The sequence below is a fragment of the Myotis brandtii genome, unplaced genomic scaffold (assembly GCF_000412655.1).
Source record: "Myotis brandtii unplaced genomic scaffold, ASM41265v1 scaffold84, whole genome shotgun sequence".
In the NCBI taxonomy this organism is placed as follows: domain Eukaryota; kingdom Metazoa; phylum Chordata; class Mammalia; order Chiroptera; family Vespertilionidae; genus Myotis; species Myotis brandtii.
In genome coordinates this window covers 8,177,671-8,194,423 of record NW_005371410.1, presented here as the reverse complement: position 1 = coordinate 8,194,423, position 16,753 = coordinate 8,177,671, and the positions used below count along the sequence as shown (strand labels likewise).

The window sequence follows — 16,753 nt, the reverse complement described above, 5'->3', positions numbered from 1 at the left end:
GTGGTGTATGTAGTCACTTAGAGCATATGTGTTATGTTCTTTGTAGTGAGGTTCTGCTGTATATATTTAGTTGAGTAAAGAGACATTGAAATTTGTTTGTATGATTTTAGTTACTTGAACTTTAAACATTTTTTGAGTTTAATATTATTTAAAATATACACTTTTACTGGATTTTTTGTGTCACTATAATTGTCATATGAATTTGTTTTTTTTTGAAATTTAATAACTTGTATGTATGTGGCATTCATAGACCAATTCTGTCACTTACTATTTTGGGATTCTTTCAGTATTATGTGTCAAATGAAAATAAAGTCATCCCCAAATTTTATTTCCATCACATATTCTATAATGTGTTAATACTACTATTTTAAACTCTGTTGTCTGATACTTAATAGTGTTCCTGTTATCAGAATTTATTCTTAACATGTGTATATTAAGATGCCTCATTTTAAATCAGATTAGATCCATATTTTAAAAATTCTCACTTCAAAATACTATGTAAATGACAGCTAAATGAATGTGGATTACTAAGTCTTATTGGAGAATGATGACTAGAAAATATTGAAGAAAACAACCTCATAAATATAATTTAAAGCTATGTTCTCCATATTCAGAATTAGTATTATGTGAAGCTTACTTGCCAGGACTGAGACTCTGAGACAGGTGAGAATCTGTTAAGTATATAATTTTGCCTCTCTAAGAGGATACATTTTTTTCTAATTTTTTTAATTAGAAAAAAAATTAGGAAAAAAAATTAGAAAAAAAAATATTCCCAGTAATAGAGGATTCCATATACCCATCACTTTGACTTAAAAATTAAAGTTTTGAAATTTTGTTTTATCTGTTTTTTTGGCTGAAATTTTTAAAATAAATTATAGATATCAAGAAATTTTGCTTCTAAATACTTAAATATTTATTGCATTTCTGAAGAACAAGGACAGTTCATCATATTATAACAATGCCATTAACCACACTTAACAAAATTATATCATTCCTAATCTATAATAACTAAAGCATAATATGCTAATTAGACTGACAGCCGAACGACCATCCTGACGTCCTTCCGGACGACCTTCTGGATAAAACCAGGGCTAGCGAGGGCAGAGACAAGCCACCACGGCTGCGAGGGATAAGGCAAACCACCGAGGCTGCGAGGGCTGAGCCTCTTGCGTGCATTTTGTGCATCAGGCCTCTAGTTATCAAATAAAGTTTTATTTCTTCCACTTTCTTCTTTACCCTAAAATTCATCAGAAAATGGGAATACAATTTCCATTCTAATTGTACTTAAACTCTCTTTTCCTCTTTTTCAAAAATTATATATTGCAGTAGACTCCCTGCCACAACTTTCTGTAATTGAATAGCCTATATCATGTGATCTCTTTGGCCCCTTTTAGCTTTCATTGCCTCTGACTTCCTGGATAGAACCAGTTGTTGGCCACAAATCTGACTTATGAAACTATTGGTTCAGAACAAGGTGTGATTTTTTTTTTTTTTAGTAAATGTCCATCAAGAGAAGAAGTTTCTAGTCTTGTAAACAGGAAAACGGGTTGTGTTTGATTCACTGATGTGTATCCAGCAGCTGGCACAGAACATGCATGTAATAAGCACTCAATAAATTAGTAATGAGAAACTGAGTAGGTTAATGCATAAATGAATTTACTACTTAGTGTTCAGGAATAACAGGTAAAGCCCAACAGGTACAGCCAAGTTCAGCAAATAATCCATTTGTAGACATCTTAAATTCCTATTGGGAGAAATCTACCCAACTTTCCTGCTTAATGTAGCCATTATGAGTGTTTTCTTATAGATAGAGCTCTGTCAGCATATTCACAAAGAGAAACTGAGGATGGAGACTCCTGTTGGTTGAATTGTGTCCCCTCACGAGATGCTGAAGTCCCAGCCCCTGGTATCTGTGAATGTAAACATACGGGAGGAGGATCTTTGTGAGTTAAGACTAGATGACTAGGGAAAAGTCATCCCATGATTGCTTTTCTTATAAAAGGGGAAACATCAGAGAGGAAAGACTATGTGAAGAGACAGGGAGAATGGCTTCTGCAAGCCGAGGAACTGAGACTGCCAGACGCTTAGGAGAGAGGCATGGGCAGGTCATCCCTCACAGCCAACGGCAGCAGCCAGCCCTCCTACACCTTGATTTTAGCCTTCTAGCCCCCAGAACTGGGAGACAGTAAATTTGTATTGTTTAAGTCATCTAGTTTGTGTGACTTTGTTATAGCTGTCCTGCCAAACTAATTCAGGGACTTAGACATAAACCTTTGATTGGGAGTTGAGATCATACATTTTCCAAATAATGTTAATAAAAATCTCAGGATACTGTTCTGTTCCATGTAAGTTGTTGACACCTTAGCATGGATGCCAGTGTATTTTGGCCATGTATGAACTTCAAGCACCAGAATAGGGGAAGGAAAAGGAAAGGGGAAAGGCAGAACAGGGCAGAAAGAAGTATTCTCTTCTATTTTCCCTGGGGCCACTCCAGGCAGGGCCAAATCAGTTCATGTGTTTAACGTGATTTGTTCTTACACATAGGATCTTCAAGCAGTTAGTTCCCTCCCCCATTTGTAAAATTTAAGTCTCTTTTATTTTTTAAAATTTATTGTATCTTTTCCATCACCATTTATCTCCTCCATGCTCTCTTCCACCTCCATCCCCTCCCCCTGCAGTCACCACACTGTTGTCCATGAGTTCTCTCTCTTTTTTTCCTCACCACCACCCCCAGATCCATATGCCTCAAGCAGTTAGTTCTTGAATATGTGTGGTGGGACCTCCACTTTATAATACTGTCTACTTTTTTATTCTGGAGCTAAATGTTCTTGTTCAAGGAAGGAAGGAATATATAAAAAGAGGGCTATTTACCTACTCTTAATCCCAGGTAAAACATCTGATAGAAGATGATGACTATTTGTATAACTTTCAGTTATGCTGGGGATTCAGTGTATAATAGTTAAGACCAGAAGCTCTGGAATCAGACCCCCTGGCTTAGAGTTCTGGCTCTGCCTCTTATTAGCTCTCTGTTCTTAGCCTTATTATTTACCTCTTGGTTCTTCCATGTCCACATCAAAAAATAAGGATAATAGTACATCAAAGAGATATTTTAAAGATCAAATGCTTTAAACATGTGAAATTTTTAGACCAATATCAAGCACATAGTAAACAGTAAGAGATAGAAAATAATATTTTTTATAATTGTTATACTTATGACAATAGAATATTTTATTGGGCTCCTCAACAAGTATTTGGATTTATGAGGAAAGGCATGATGTTCTGATTAGTTGTTAAGAAAATGGTATTGAATTAGACTTAATAATTGAAGTTCTGTCCAGGAATGAAGTTTGATCATAGACATCCACCAAAGAACTGTTTATGACCAAAATATTAAAGCATCCTGACCCACAAAAGGCTACATATAGATTTTTTTCCTTTTACCAGTTAGAATGGGAAAATGCATTTCTGAATTCTGAATATACTCATTGAGTTGTATAAATTGGATGGGTTAAGAGGTACCCCTGTTTAGGGTCTCTGCGTGTAAGAATGGCCTCATTGCTGGCAACCTCAAATACTGTCTTTGAAAACAATAGAGTTGTAGTTAATGTAGAACAGGGACCTGTTTTGAATGTTGGGTGGCTGTGTTTATGTAGACACAACTTAAATGTGGTGAATGTTTTTATAATATAGCAATAACAGTCAGATTATATCAGCTAACATTTTGTGGTATCTGCTGTTTACAGATGTACCATGCTCTGAGAATGCTTCTGACATGTTGAAGTCTCAAGTTCAGATTTGATTTAGACAAAGAGGAAAACCATAAATTGGATGCAATTCAGATTAGCCTCTTCCATTGCCTATTTGTTAAAGGACAGACACAAGTTACATGTTTTGATATCACATTGGAAATTATAAAGAGAGGTTCTTTTGTATAATCCTTGAAAACTTGTGTCAAAAGGACAAATTGGAAATAGATTATAATTGGAAAGGTTTTCGTTTATAGATGAAGGCATTTTTAGTAAAGAAGCAATTCTGAGCCTCTGAATTATTGAGGGAGTTCCAACCTAAAGTCATCAAAGTATATTAAGTCACAGCCCTAGTTGATCAAATAGGCCTCCGTATGTTGCTAAAAGAACCAGGTTGGAGTAGAAAAGCAGGCCATGGAATCAAAATGCTAATGTCATTTCAAACAACTGCTAAATATACCTCAGTATGTTATTATGATGCTGAGTGTATGGTACCATTTAGGGATCATATGCTTGGGCCTGATGGAGCAGTAGATGGAGTGTAGAGCTAATGATTTATAAGAGATACAGCTTTTCTGCTGCTGCTTCATATAACCTCAGGGGCATGTCCTTTACTCTCTCTTCTCTTTCCCCCTCCACCTTCCCCTCTTCCTCCTCCTCCTTTCTCTCTCTCTCTCTCTCTCTCTCTCTCTCTCTGAAAGTAAATATAAAGAAAAAGGATAAAATTCCAAATGTGAAGTCTGAGTAGTTATGAGAACTAGAAGGAAGAAAACCCCAAACATTATGAAGCAGATATTTTAAGTATAGTAAGCACAGGTCACATCTATCATTAAGCAGACATTGTAGAGTTTTTACCTCTCACTAAAAGATAAGGTCAGACTATGTTTTTGAAAAATATATCTTCGTGTTTATTCTAATAAACATCATATTTGAAAAGGCAAATTTTAAAAGTTGTATTTTTTGTCTAGGCTGAATAGTGCTAACGCACATATATCATTTGTAGCGTTATTTTACTGGCAGAAACAAGGTAAGGAAGGATGTTGAGTAGAAGAAAGTACTGTATCCTATATAATAAAAGGTTAATATGCAAATTGTCCCCTTGGGAGTTCGACCAGGAGACCGGGAGTTCGATTGCTCACTATGACATGCACTGACCACCAGGGGGTGGCGCGGAACATGGCGGGCGATCAGCGGCGGTGGCGGTGGGGAGCTGAGGGAGTGAGGGAAGGAGGAGGGGAGGCTGGGAACCTGATCAGCCCTAATTGCCGGCCAGGCCTAGGGACCCTACCCATGTACGAATTTTGTGCACTGGGCCTCTAGTAATAAAAATAAGAGGAACCACAGATTTATATCAAAACATAGTAGCATCTGTGAGGCTACATGTAGGTTTTGTAACAGATATGCATGATTTTCATGAACATGCTGCTTACTCATTTCATGCTTCTTTCTCCTGGCATATAGTGATTTTCGTTAGTCAGTAAGCATTTAGTTTATTGTGAAGATTTTCACATTACAGTATCTTGTTGATAGAATAGGAAAATATTATACCATATTCAAATAAGATAAATGCTGGCCTTCTTGTATAAGAGCCTTTACAGTTACGGAGTACCTCTATATGTTCTTCTGGAGTTTTTAAAGTGTTTTCTAAATTGCCATTAAAACAATCATGAGTAGTGACTGTCTCCCCAATAGTATAATTTCCATCAGTCTCTGACAATGAGAGCTTAACAGACACATTTCTTGCTACAACAGGTTATGCTAATGAAAAGGATTTACTTATATTAAATAGTCTAAATTATGATAAGGTATTAGATTGCACACAAAAAAAATAAGTCCTTGAAAAGTGAATCACATTTTGGGACTATATATATATTTCTTCTCTAATGTGAACTTGCAAAGTGGAGGTAACATAGTAATGGCATTACTGATGGGCAGTGACATTTGTTCACCTTAGCGCCTTACTTCTTTCTCCTCCAGTGTCATAATTTTTTATGCCCTTCTCCAGCTGACATGTTCATGGCCATCGTATCAAATGTTGAGAAATGCTTCCATTTGAGTCAGTGTGGCTGCTTGGTGCTTAGCATTCCTGGTCATTTGATTCCTGATGGGAAGGAGTCCTTTACTTTTCCCATCTACAGTGAATCCTCCCATACCTCTTGCCTAGACTATGATTATATTCTCCAAATGCACTCTCTGTTTCCGCTGCCTCATTATGCTGCTGCCAGTGCTGATAATACTATTCCTTGCAAAAAACCTTTTGGAACTTCTGTTTGCACACAGCAGTTGTACCCTGCTTCTTGGTGGGGTTTCAAAGCTTTCTAGAAACTAATGCTAACCAGATTTTCTCTCTGGTGTTGTGTTCCAGTAAACTCTCCACTCCCATCACATGCTGACCCATACCCTGGCTTTCCTTCTTGTGTTATTTCTTCTTCCCTGTTTCCATTTGTGGAAATATTAGGTACTAGAGGCCTGGTGCACAAAAATTCGTGCTCTCGGGGGGTCCCTCAGCCAGGCCTGCGCCCTCTTGCAGTCTGGGAGCCCTTGGAGGATGTCTGACTGTTGGCTTAGGCCCACTCCCCGCAGACATCCTTAGCGCTGCCGCGGAGGTGGAAGAGGCTCCTGCCACCGCCGCTGTGCTTGCCAGCTGTGAGCCCGGCTGTGGCTGAGCAGCACTCCCCCTGTGGGAGTGCACTGACCATCAGAGGGCAGCTCCAGCCCCACCCCCCCATCGCCCCGCCACCACCGCTGCCAGTCACTGCTGCCCCTGATTGCCATTCCCTCCCTCTGCCAATTGGCACCCGCCTTGGCTGGCCTGGCGCCACCTGCTCACTGGCCCCGCCCCCTGCCAACGGGTCACTCTGCTGTTCGGTTGATTTGCATATTAGGCTTTTATTATATAGGATTTTTCAAGGCTCAACTTTTTTTTCTCTGAGTTCCCCAATTCAAAATACCCTCTCCTTGCTCTAAAATACTATTAAATGTAAATCTAATATATTTTTTGTCAGAGTACATGTTACCTTTAGACTTGTAGATGACATCTCCCTTCCTGTATGTGTGAAGATGCTTAGCCTTCTGGTCAGACTGATTGAGGTTCAAATCTCAACTTTGGCAATTATTATAAGTTTGTTTTATTCAGCGCACTTAACCTACTCATCCTATTTTTTCATCCTCAAGGTATCTTAAAATAGTTTCATTGTAGGGTCATGAGGGTTAAACAATTACACTTCAGTAAAGCACTTAATGCTTTCACATAGCAAGTACAGTTGACTCTTGAACAATGTGGGGGCACAGACAGCCCTGCACCCGCTTCTGCACAGCTGAAAAGCTACATATGACTTGACTTCTTCAAAACAATAGCCCACTGTTGACTGGAAGCCTTACTGATAGCATTGAATAGTTGATTAACATGTGTTCTGTATGTTATGTGTATTATGTACTGTACTCTTACAATAAACTAAGCCAGAGAAAAGAAAATCACATTTTCACATTAAGAGAAAATACATTTATGGTATTTATTGGAAAAAAAAATCTGTATATAAGTGGACCTATGCAGTTCAAGCCTGTGTTGTTCAAGGATCAACTATATTCAAAATAATATGCATTCATTTTTCTTTGTGTTTTTTTTTAAATTACAGTTGTCAATAGTTTATCATGCTTGGCACTCAGCTGTCTATTGAAAAGAATTTACATCAATTTGTCCAATTATTACCATCAAGTCTAATCTATGGAAATTTATTTAAGCTTGCTATGCACCAGACTTTAGAGTGGGTGCTGTTGTGGATACAAACAAGTTATACAACATTATCCTGCCTCTTGTTCACTAGGAGCTTACAGCTTGTAAATGTGGGGCCAAGACATAAATAAAAGTAAAATAACTTTGTGCATTTTAAAATAGTAAATTTGTGTGGACACAAATGAAAACCCAGTCAGCTGCCCTTTGGTTAAAGGGATCTATTCCCTAGGATTCATCAGTGGTGAATCCAGGGAGTAAACTGTGAATCCAGAAGGTGTGGTAGGAAGTAGAGGAGAGTATCTGAGGAGCCAAATTGAAGACATCGGCCCTTCCCATGCAATTCCCTTCAAAGAAGAGTCATCATGGTGTTCTCTCATTGCTAGTTTCACCCATCCATTTGGAAAGTTAAAGCAATGTAAGAGCCTACAACATTAAGAAGCAAAGGAGATTGGAAGTAAAGGTTTAAGTCCAGAACATTAAGATGAGGCATACATGGGTGCACATGTAGATAAACAGGATGTTGTATTTGAGACAGGCTTGTTTAGTATAGGGAAGTTGTATTTTTCATGGTCATCAAAAGCAACTTTGTTTTCATCTTTTTGTGTGTGTAGCGCTTTTAATCAAGGCTATGATTTACAGACCATCTGTGTCAAGTCCAGTTCTCAGAGGAACAGATGCTGGGACAGAATTAGGAGTGTAATGGCTTTATTGGGGAAGGAAGTATATCACCTGTGAGAGCAGAAGGACAAGAAGCAGGATTAGACAAGTGGGGTGTTGATATGACACCCAGGAAAGGAAAGGGGAAGAGGAGGATTGAGCAGGGAGAGCTCAGACTATGATGCAGTTCTGACAAAGCTCAGCTAACCCTTAGGAAGCAGCAAAACAATCAATGCCCACAAGAAGAATCTCTGATTAGGTAGAATAGGCCACACCGCATCCCCTCCCCCCACCCCCCATGATCATTGTGTGGCAGGAGCTGCCCAGGGAGAGTGTAGCCTTGGCTCACATGCTCTGGCGGTTCCCAATGATCCCACCTCCAGAGGTTTTCAGCTTATTGTGCTCTCACAGGTGATAGGCCAGTTCTTTCTTGATGGGATTACACCTCAGTGGCTACCACACTACCTTAGGTAATAAGATAATTAAATCAAAAGTCCATGAAAGCATTAGCTCAGATTAGGTGGGGTTTTTTTTTGGGGGGGGGGGCGGGGGGGCGTGCTAAGAAATTCATTAAAACAAAACCATTTGTAGAAGCAGGACTTGGTGAGTGTTGGTAACTTGCATTATTTGGGTATATCACATTATTTTTCACCTGTTAAATATGGAAAAACACACACAACAGCTCTACCTACCTTACAAAGTTATCATAATAATAAAAGGCTAATATGCAAATGGTCATCATGCCATGACTCGTAATGGCCAATCAGCAGGGACCTGAGGCTGTGTGGCGTCTAGCCAGGGCGGGGGACCTCAGATGCCTGGACGTGAGGCCACACCCCCCGTCCCCACGCTGGGGCTGGGGGGCCTGAGGCTGTGCCCCCCGCCCAGGAAGGACTTGATGGAGGGCCTGAGGCTGTGCCCCCCCCCCCCCGGCAGGGCTTGGGAGGGGACCTGAGGCTGCACCCCCTGCCCTGCGGGGCTTGATGGGGGTGGGGCCAGCCGGGTCTGGGTCTCGCCCAATGGGATGGGGCTGGCTGGGTCTGGGTCTCGTGCGATTTCAAAGCACTCACGGGTGGGTGGGGACATGACTCTGAGTCCTGTGGCACGCCCCAGACTCTGACAGGAGGGAGATTTTCATATACATTTTACTAATTTTCTTTCATCTCTGACACTTCTATTATCGAGATAGGGGAATTAGCAATTTTAAAATATTTCCTCTAATTAATTCCCTTTTAATGCACACAAATTTTGTGCACCAGGCTACTAGTTTAAAAAAATTAATTCCCTTTTAATGCGCACAAATTTTGTGCACCAGGCCACTAGTTTAAAAAAAAAAGCATATCTAAGAAAGGTGAGAAAAAAATGAGTACCATGTAGAAATGTGAGGGTTAGTACAGTGTAATGAAAAGGGAAGCAGGAAGGGCTGTCCTTTTACTCATAGAGAAAGGAAACCATTACTAAATTCAGAAAAGTTGCATAGAAAGAAAATCATTTAAAATGCATTAGGGAGCTAGATTTTAAATTTTCTTGTGCCTAGTCTTATTATAATGCAAATAATCTTCTACCTCGTAGGTGATCTTGAGTTTCCTACTACTAGCTTCTAAGACTTAAAGCACATTATATGTGTTTATATTTAAAGTAAAAAATATTAACTAGTTATTTTTTATTTCACAGAAAATAAAAAGGATAATATAAAAAAAATGTTAACTGAAACCAAGTTTTTCTTTAGATTAAAGGTTGGCAGACTTTCTCTGTAAAGAGCCAGATAGTAAATATTTTAGTTACATCATCTTTTTCTTTCTTTCTTTTTTTTTTTACAATACTATAAAGATGCAAAAATCATTCATAGCTCAAGGGCATATAAAAACAGGGCCTACACTGCAAACCCTACTGTAGATTAAGTTCTACTTAAACTTAGATTTTATTTCAACAAAATTTTAGCAATGGGCAGAAACCCAAATTGTATTTTGTATTAAAAAAAAAGAAATTGGACTTTCAAGACATATTGGTATGGATTTGAATCCTGCTTCTATTCTTTACTGGCTCAGTAACTGGGGTAAGTTAACTACTCAGATGTTCAGCTTTCTCATATGTAGAATGAGACCAATGCTACCTGGCTGGGTGATTGATTGGGTTTAATGAAATGATTTTTGAAAGGTATTTTGCTCAGTGATTATCACATAATTAGAACCTCAACAAATGTTAGTTCCTTTCTTTCCTTCCTTATCTTGTTTGACATGTCCCAGCCTTTTCTTTCTTATTTTGAATAGTTCTAACACAATTCTATACTGTGTATTTCCATTAAGTTATCTTTGTAGAAACTCTCACTTTGACCTAATTTGAGACAAAATAATTTGTCAACACTTCGTACAGGCTATTGGCTTCTTCTACATCAAATCTCTACCCACCAAATGCAATCATCCTAAATTTCTTTATTAATGCTTTACAACCTATAATTTTAAAATATTGATAGATTCTAGTAGTAAAATTTTCATGAGAAATTTAGAGAATTTAAATCTCACTGAACCTACAAAAATATAAATATTTATAATCATAGGCTATACTTGTAGGTAAAAATACAAACTAAAAAAAAATAGATATATGTAGTAGGGTGAAGATAGATAGTTGTTTGTTTTGTTATTTTGTTCAGTAGCCTTCTGTGATTGTTTGACTTCAACCTACAGCTCTATTAAGACCACCAATTATGCACCCAATATTGGAGCACCTAATATATAAAGCATATATAAACAGATCTGAAGGGGAAAATAGACAGGAATACATTAACGATCAGGGGCTTCAATACCCCACTTATGACAATGGATAGATTATTCAGACAGAAAATAAATGGGAAAACATTGGACTTAAACTGCATGTTAAATCTGATGGACCTGATAGACATACAATACATTCCATCTAACAACAGAATGCACATTCTTCTCAGGTGCACATGGAGCAATCTTTAGAATAGATCTTGTTAGGGCACAAGTCTTGGTAAATTTAAGAGGATTGACATCGTATCAAGCATCTTTTCTAACCACAGTGATATGAAACTTGAAATCAGTTACAAGATGAAAACTGTAATATTCACAAATATGTAGAGCTTAAGCAACATGCTCCTGAACAACCAGTATGTTAAAGAAAAAATCAAAAGGGAAATAAAAGAAATACCCTCGACAAATGGAAACACAGCGTTCCAAAATTTATGGGATGCAGCCACAGCAGTTCTAAGAGGGAGGTTTATAGCAATAAACTCCTACATTAAAAAAAAAGAAAGATCTCAAATAAAACAATCTAACTTTACACATAAAGGACATAGGGAAAGGTCAAATCAAGCACAATGCTATTAAAGGGAAGAAAATAATTTCAGAGTGAAAGTAAGTGAAACGGAGACTAATAAGATAATAGAAAATATCAATGAAACTGAACTGTTTTAGTGAAAAAAAAACACACACAAAAAAAATCCAAAAAACAAAATAGACAAACCTTTAACTAAACTAAGAAAAAAAGAAGACCCAAATAAATGAAGTCAGGAATGAGAGAAGAGACATTACAACTGATAACACAGATAAGAATCATAAGAAGCCAAAACCGGTTTGGCTCAGTGGATAGAGCATCGGCCTGCGGACTGAAAGGTCCCAGGTTCGATTCCGGTCAAGGGCATGTACCTGGGTTGCCTCCCCCAACCTCCCAGCAAGGAAAAGTCCTTTCTCAAGGACCTTGGAGTCATTCCTTTAAAATGCAATCTTTAAGAAACATTGTGCTGCTATCCCTTCAATCTCTGAAGGAGGGAAGCGCCTAAGCACAAATTAACAAACATAGGTAACCTAGCTACTTTGGCCAACCTCCCCTAATATCCTCCAGTACTTTTCACTAGCCTGCCCCAGCGCTTAAAAACTTTCCCACCTTTGTTTCAGTAGAGTTGAGTTTAATCTATCTCGCCTATTGCAGTGGCCTTGAATAAGGTCTGTGTTGTCTTTTTAGCATGTGCAGTGCAGTGCAATTTCCCTCCAACAGTGACCGAGAGTGAAAACTCTGGAGTCAGACTCTGGCTCCATTTTACTGCACAAGCCACATAATCTCACTAAGCGTCAGTTTGCATGTGTGAGCTGGAGAGGATGCCACCTTACATGCAGGATTTCTGTGGAGGATGGCATGGACCAATGAATGTAAAGCTCTTAGCATGCGCTGATGTAAATTAAGTACTCCATGAAGTTTAATGTAGGTGTTATTGTTTTGGCTAATGACTACATGAAAAGCTTCTTGATGCTCTTTTTTATTTTTAAGAAAACTACTCTAGTGTAATATATATTTCTGTTTTGCTAAATTATCAATATGTACATTTCTGGGATATCTACTTTGTAAAGTGAAGTCTATCAATTTAGTTCTTGAAATAAATAAAGATAAAAAATGCATCATAAATAGTGAAAGCAAGCAGCCAGTTGCACATCTGATCCTGAAGTCTAGTTACATAGAGCAGAGGGATCAGTTACTTCTGAGACCATGTAGAGAAACAGCATCTGTGGGCGAGAGACAAAACTGAAATACCATGTTTTCAGATACTAGCAAGCTATGTTCTCCAACAAATGAAGAAAACTCTGTGCTGTTTACATTTTGAAGTTCAAAATACCTCCTACTTACGCTATCCTAAAACCAAGACCTTACAGAAACTAAAAGATAAATGCTTTTAATAGATATATTTTAAAATGCAAGTTTTATTTATTTTTATTCTTTTAGATCTATTTTTATTGATTTCAGAGAGGAAGGGAGAGGGAGAGAAACATCAATGATGAGAGAGAATCATTGATCAGCTGCCTCCTGCCCACCCCACACTGGGGATCGAGCCTACAACCCAGGCATGTGCCCTGACCAGGAATCGAAACAATGACTCCCTGGTTCATGGGTTGACGCTCAACCACTGAGTCACACAGGGTGGGCTAAAGTACTGGTTTTATAATACTCTATTGTCTTATAGCTACATCATGAAATGTTGCCTCAATCCACAAATTTTAAAGAAATATGTGAAACAACACATTTTAAAAGTTGAAAATGCTTTCTTTGGGTGGAGGGGGAGCATGGTAACAGATAGTTGGGGACGACTATATTTTGACTTCATGTCAGAATAAATATCTAGTCATAATAGTTTCTGTTCATACAGTTTCTGCTGTATCTGTAAAACTATGTGTCCTATCTCTTTCTCACTCCAAAGTAATCTGAGAAAAATTCACTTGAATTGACTTCTGACATTTATCAATTTATATTCTGTTTGGGAACCCTACTTGCAATTCTGACTGACTTACAAATTCTGACTGACTTGCAAAGATTACAGTGATGCTATGGGTCGGACTGAATGGCAGAATACTGCATTGACGTTCCATTCTTAAATCCAACATGCTGGTGTGTTTTTTGAGTCATTACCTCTTACGATCTTTCCACTATTTGTATACTTCCTGTTCATGGAAACTCCTGTAGACGTTCCATTCTTAAATCCAACATGCTGGTGTGTTTTTGAGTCATTACCTCTTACAATCTATTCGCTATTTTTATACTTCCTGTTCATGGAAACTCCTGTAACATTAAGTTTGTATATTTAGATTGTTTGCCCTGATCTCCCCCTCCCTGCTTGAAACAGTTTTATGTTACAGAGAAGGGGTTACAAGAAAAGGCCGAGCCCCATAAGCTGCATGAATACAGATAAAAAGGTAGGTTATGGTCTATGATGTCTAGATGCCTACCTGGAGGGGAGGGAATTTGGGAGCAAAATAAAAAGACTAAAACTCTAAGTCAACTCAGAAACAAGATATGCCTATGATGAAGTAAGGTTTGAAACTGGAAAGTTAGTTGTTATGGTCCTCAGTTGTATCTGTTTTATCCTAAGGCACCATTTGGTTTAATACAAATGTAGGTATAAGACTTCTTAACCTAACAGTTTCTTAAGACTTAATGATAAAGGTTACATTTCAGAGGCTGAAAGCATGGTTCATTTGTCTTCCAGGTTTATCTTGCAGATTACGGACTTGCCTACAGATATTGTCCCAACGGGAACCACAAACAGTATCAGGAAAATCCTAGAAAAGGCCATAATGGGACAATGGAGTTTACCAGCTTGGATGCCCACAAGGGTGTAGGTAAGTTTTTTTTTCTTATTTTTATTTCACAAGAATAATTACAGAGTAATAAGACTCTATGAAATGACCTTTGTGAGATTTTGTCTGCCAGTGACTATTTGTCTTATTGGGGTAGGGGGGGGAGGACTATGACAAGTGAGAAAAAAACACAAGGGTGTCAAGGAAGCAAAGCTTGATGCTTATTTTGGGCAGGAAATGACTAGTTTGTGTAGATTTAACTTGGAGGTCAGCACTGAACTTTCGTGCTTGTAGTGAAGAATACAGATTTGGTAAAGAATTTGGTGAAGAATTGTTCCTGTTTTTCATTGTGCCCTTATCAGAGCTTTGGAAGATACCATCTCTCAACAACAAGAAAATCTCTTCTGAAACTATAAAGTGTTAATTTGTGGAAATCTCTCCTAGTCGCCTTTCATATATCTTACTTATTTAAACTCACTTTGATGGTATTGGAAACACATTTGCAGGTAAATTACATACATAGTCCTTTTATTGGATATTGATTGTACTGCCTTGCATTCCAGGGCAGACTTAATTCAACAATTCCCTAATTAGTTAAAGTCATAACCTATGTCTTGTATTCATTTACCATTAATTAAACCTTAGCTGTTTATTACACTGCAGTCCAAATCCAATAGCCGACCCAGAAAGCCATGGAAAAGGAAGTAGGAGGTCAATATTGAAAATATATGGTGCAGAGTCCCACTGATGGTTGCTTTGTTCACAATCAATATGGTCAATGCAACTGTACTTTCTTAGTTGCTCTGTCAGCAAGACAAAAAGTCAATTCTAATGTTATGCTAGTAAAAAAAGGGGTGATTATTGAAAAACTTTGGCTTTCAAAATTATATTCCTTAAACTTTGTTTATAAAAGTATTTTCAAGTTTGCCAAGCCATACAAATAATTATAAACAGCTTGGAAAGATCCACATTTTCACTAAAAGGCAATTAGACATTTGCACTTGTTAATGACTGGTGAACTGTTACCCTAAACTGAGACTTTCTAACGAGTTTTAGTTGGTGCAAACAACTGTATATTATTGCCTTTTCTATTAAAAGGACCATTGACCATGTAATGTAGAGGGGTCTTGATCATTTTCCAAAGCAATTAAAACCCACCCCAGTTTAAGGTACGCCAGTGCAAAAGTGAGACAAGTGTGTTGGATGGATACTGTCTTTCTTTCAGGAAGAATCATAGGTTAAATTTATGAAATGGAAATTAGCTTTGATACTTTGGATTAGAGTAAAATAAATCACTACATTACTTTTCAAGGGTAGTTTGGTTAGAAAAGTAATGATCACTCAGAAATTAAGAAATCTGTATTTTTTCACCATTTACATTGTGAATGAATCAGTGAACATTCAAAAATATAAATGGGGCATGGTTTTAATTAAATTAAGAAATATAAGAATCAAATGCTCATTGATAGTGGGTTCTTGTTCAATTTAAAGTTCTTTACTCTCAGTGAATTTTCTTCTTCACTTTTGCCAGATTCATTACTGTGAAAGAATTTACAAGAATCTGGGAGGAGTAGTTTTTTGATAGTGGTATAACTGGAAATTCATCATACAGATTCTTAAGTATTGCTCTGATTATGTTAATGACTAGAGGTCTAGTGCACGACATTTGTGCACTGGGGGTGGTGGAGGGGGAGGTACCTTAGCCCAGCCTGCGCCCTCTTGCAGTCCAGGAGCCCTCAGGGGGCCTTAGCCCTCAGTGGGACATCTTTAGTGCTGCTGTGGAGATGGGAGAGGCTCCTGCCACTGCCGCTGGCTTCTGGCTCAGCAGAGCTCCCCATGTGGGAGCACACCGACCACCAGGGGGCAGCTCCTGTATTGAGCGTCTGACCCCTGGTGGTTAGTGTGCGTCATAGCGACCGGTCGTTCTGCCGTTTCACCATTTACATTGTGAATGAATCAGTGAACATTCAAAAATATAAATGGGGCATGGTTTTAATTAAATTAAGAAATATAAGAATCAAATGCTCATTGATAGTGGGTTCTTGTTCAATTTAAAGTTCTTTACTCTCAGTGAATTTTCTTCTTCACGTTTGCCAGATTCATTACTGTGAAAGAATTTACAGGAATCTGGGAGGAGTACTTTTTTGATAGTGATATAACTGGAAATTCATCATACAGATTCTTAAGCATTGCTCTGATTATGTTAATGACTAGAGGTCTAGTGCACGACATTTGTGCACTGGGGGTGGTGGAGGGGGAGGTACCTTAGCCCAGCCTGCGCCCTCTTGCAGTCCAGGAGCCCTCAGGGGGCCTTAGCCCTCAGTGGGACATCTTTAGTGCTGCTGTGGAGATGGGAGAGGCTCCTGCCACTGCCGCTGGCTTCTGGCTCAGCAGAGCTCCCCATGTGGGAGCACACCGACCACCAGGGGGCAGCTCCTGTATTGAGCGTCTGACCCCTGGTGGTTAGTGTGCGTCATAGCGACCGGTCGTTCTGCCGTTAAGGTCAATTTGCATATTACCCTTTTATTATATAG

The 16,753-nt window shown here is 38.5% G+C and overlaps 1 protein-coding gene across 5 annotated transcripts in view; it reads left to right on the top strand.

Annotated features, from left to right (window-relative positions):
- VRK2 (vaccinia related kinase 2) overlaps positions 1-16,753 on the top strand; it is an 82,347-nt gene that overhangs the window by 29,136 nt on the left and 36,458 nt on the right. For all 5 annotated transcript variants that reach the window (XM_014532054.1, XM_005884586.2, XM_005884587.2 and 2 more), the window contains exon 7: positions 14,129-14,261. In XM_014532054.1, coding sequence (XP_014387540.1) covers positions 14,129-14,261 — 133 coding nt within the window. The remainder of the gene's footprint in view (positions 1-14,128; positions 14,262-16,753) is intronic.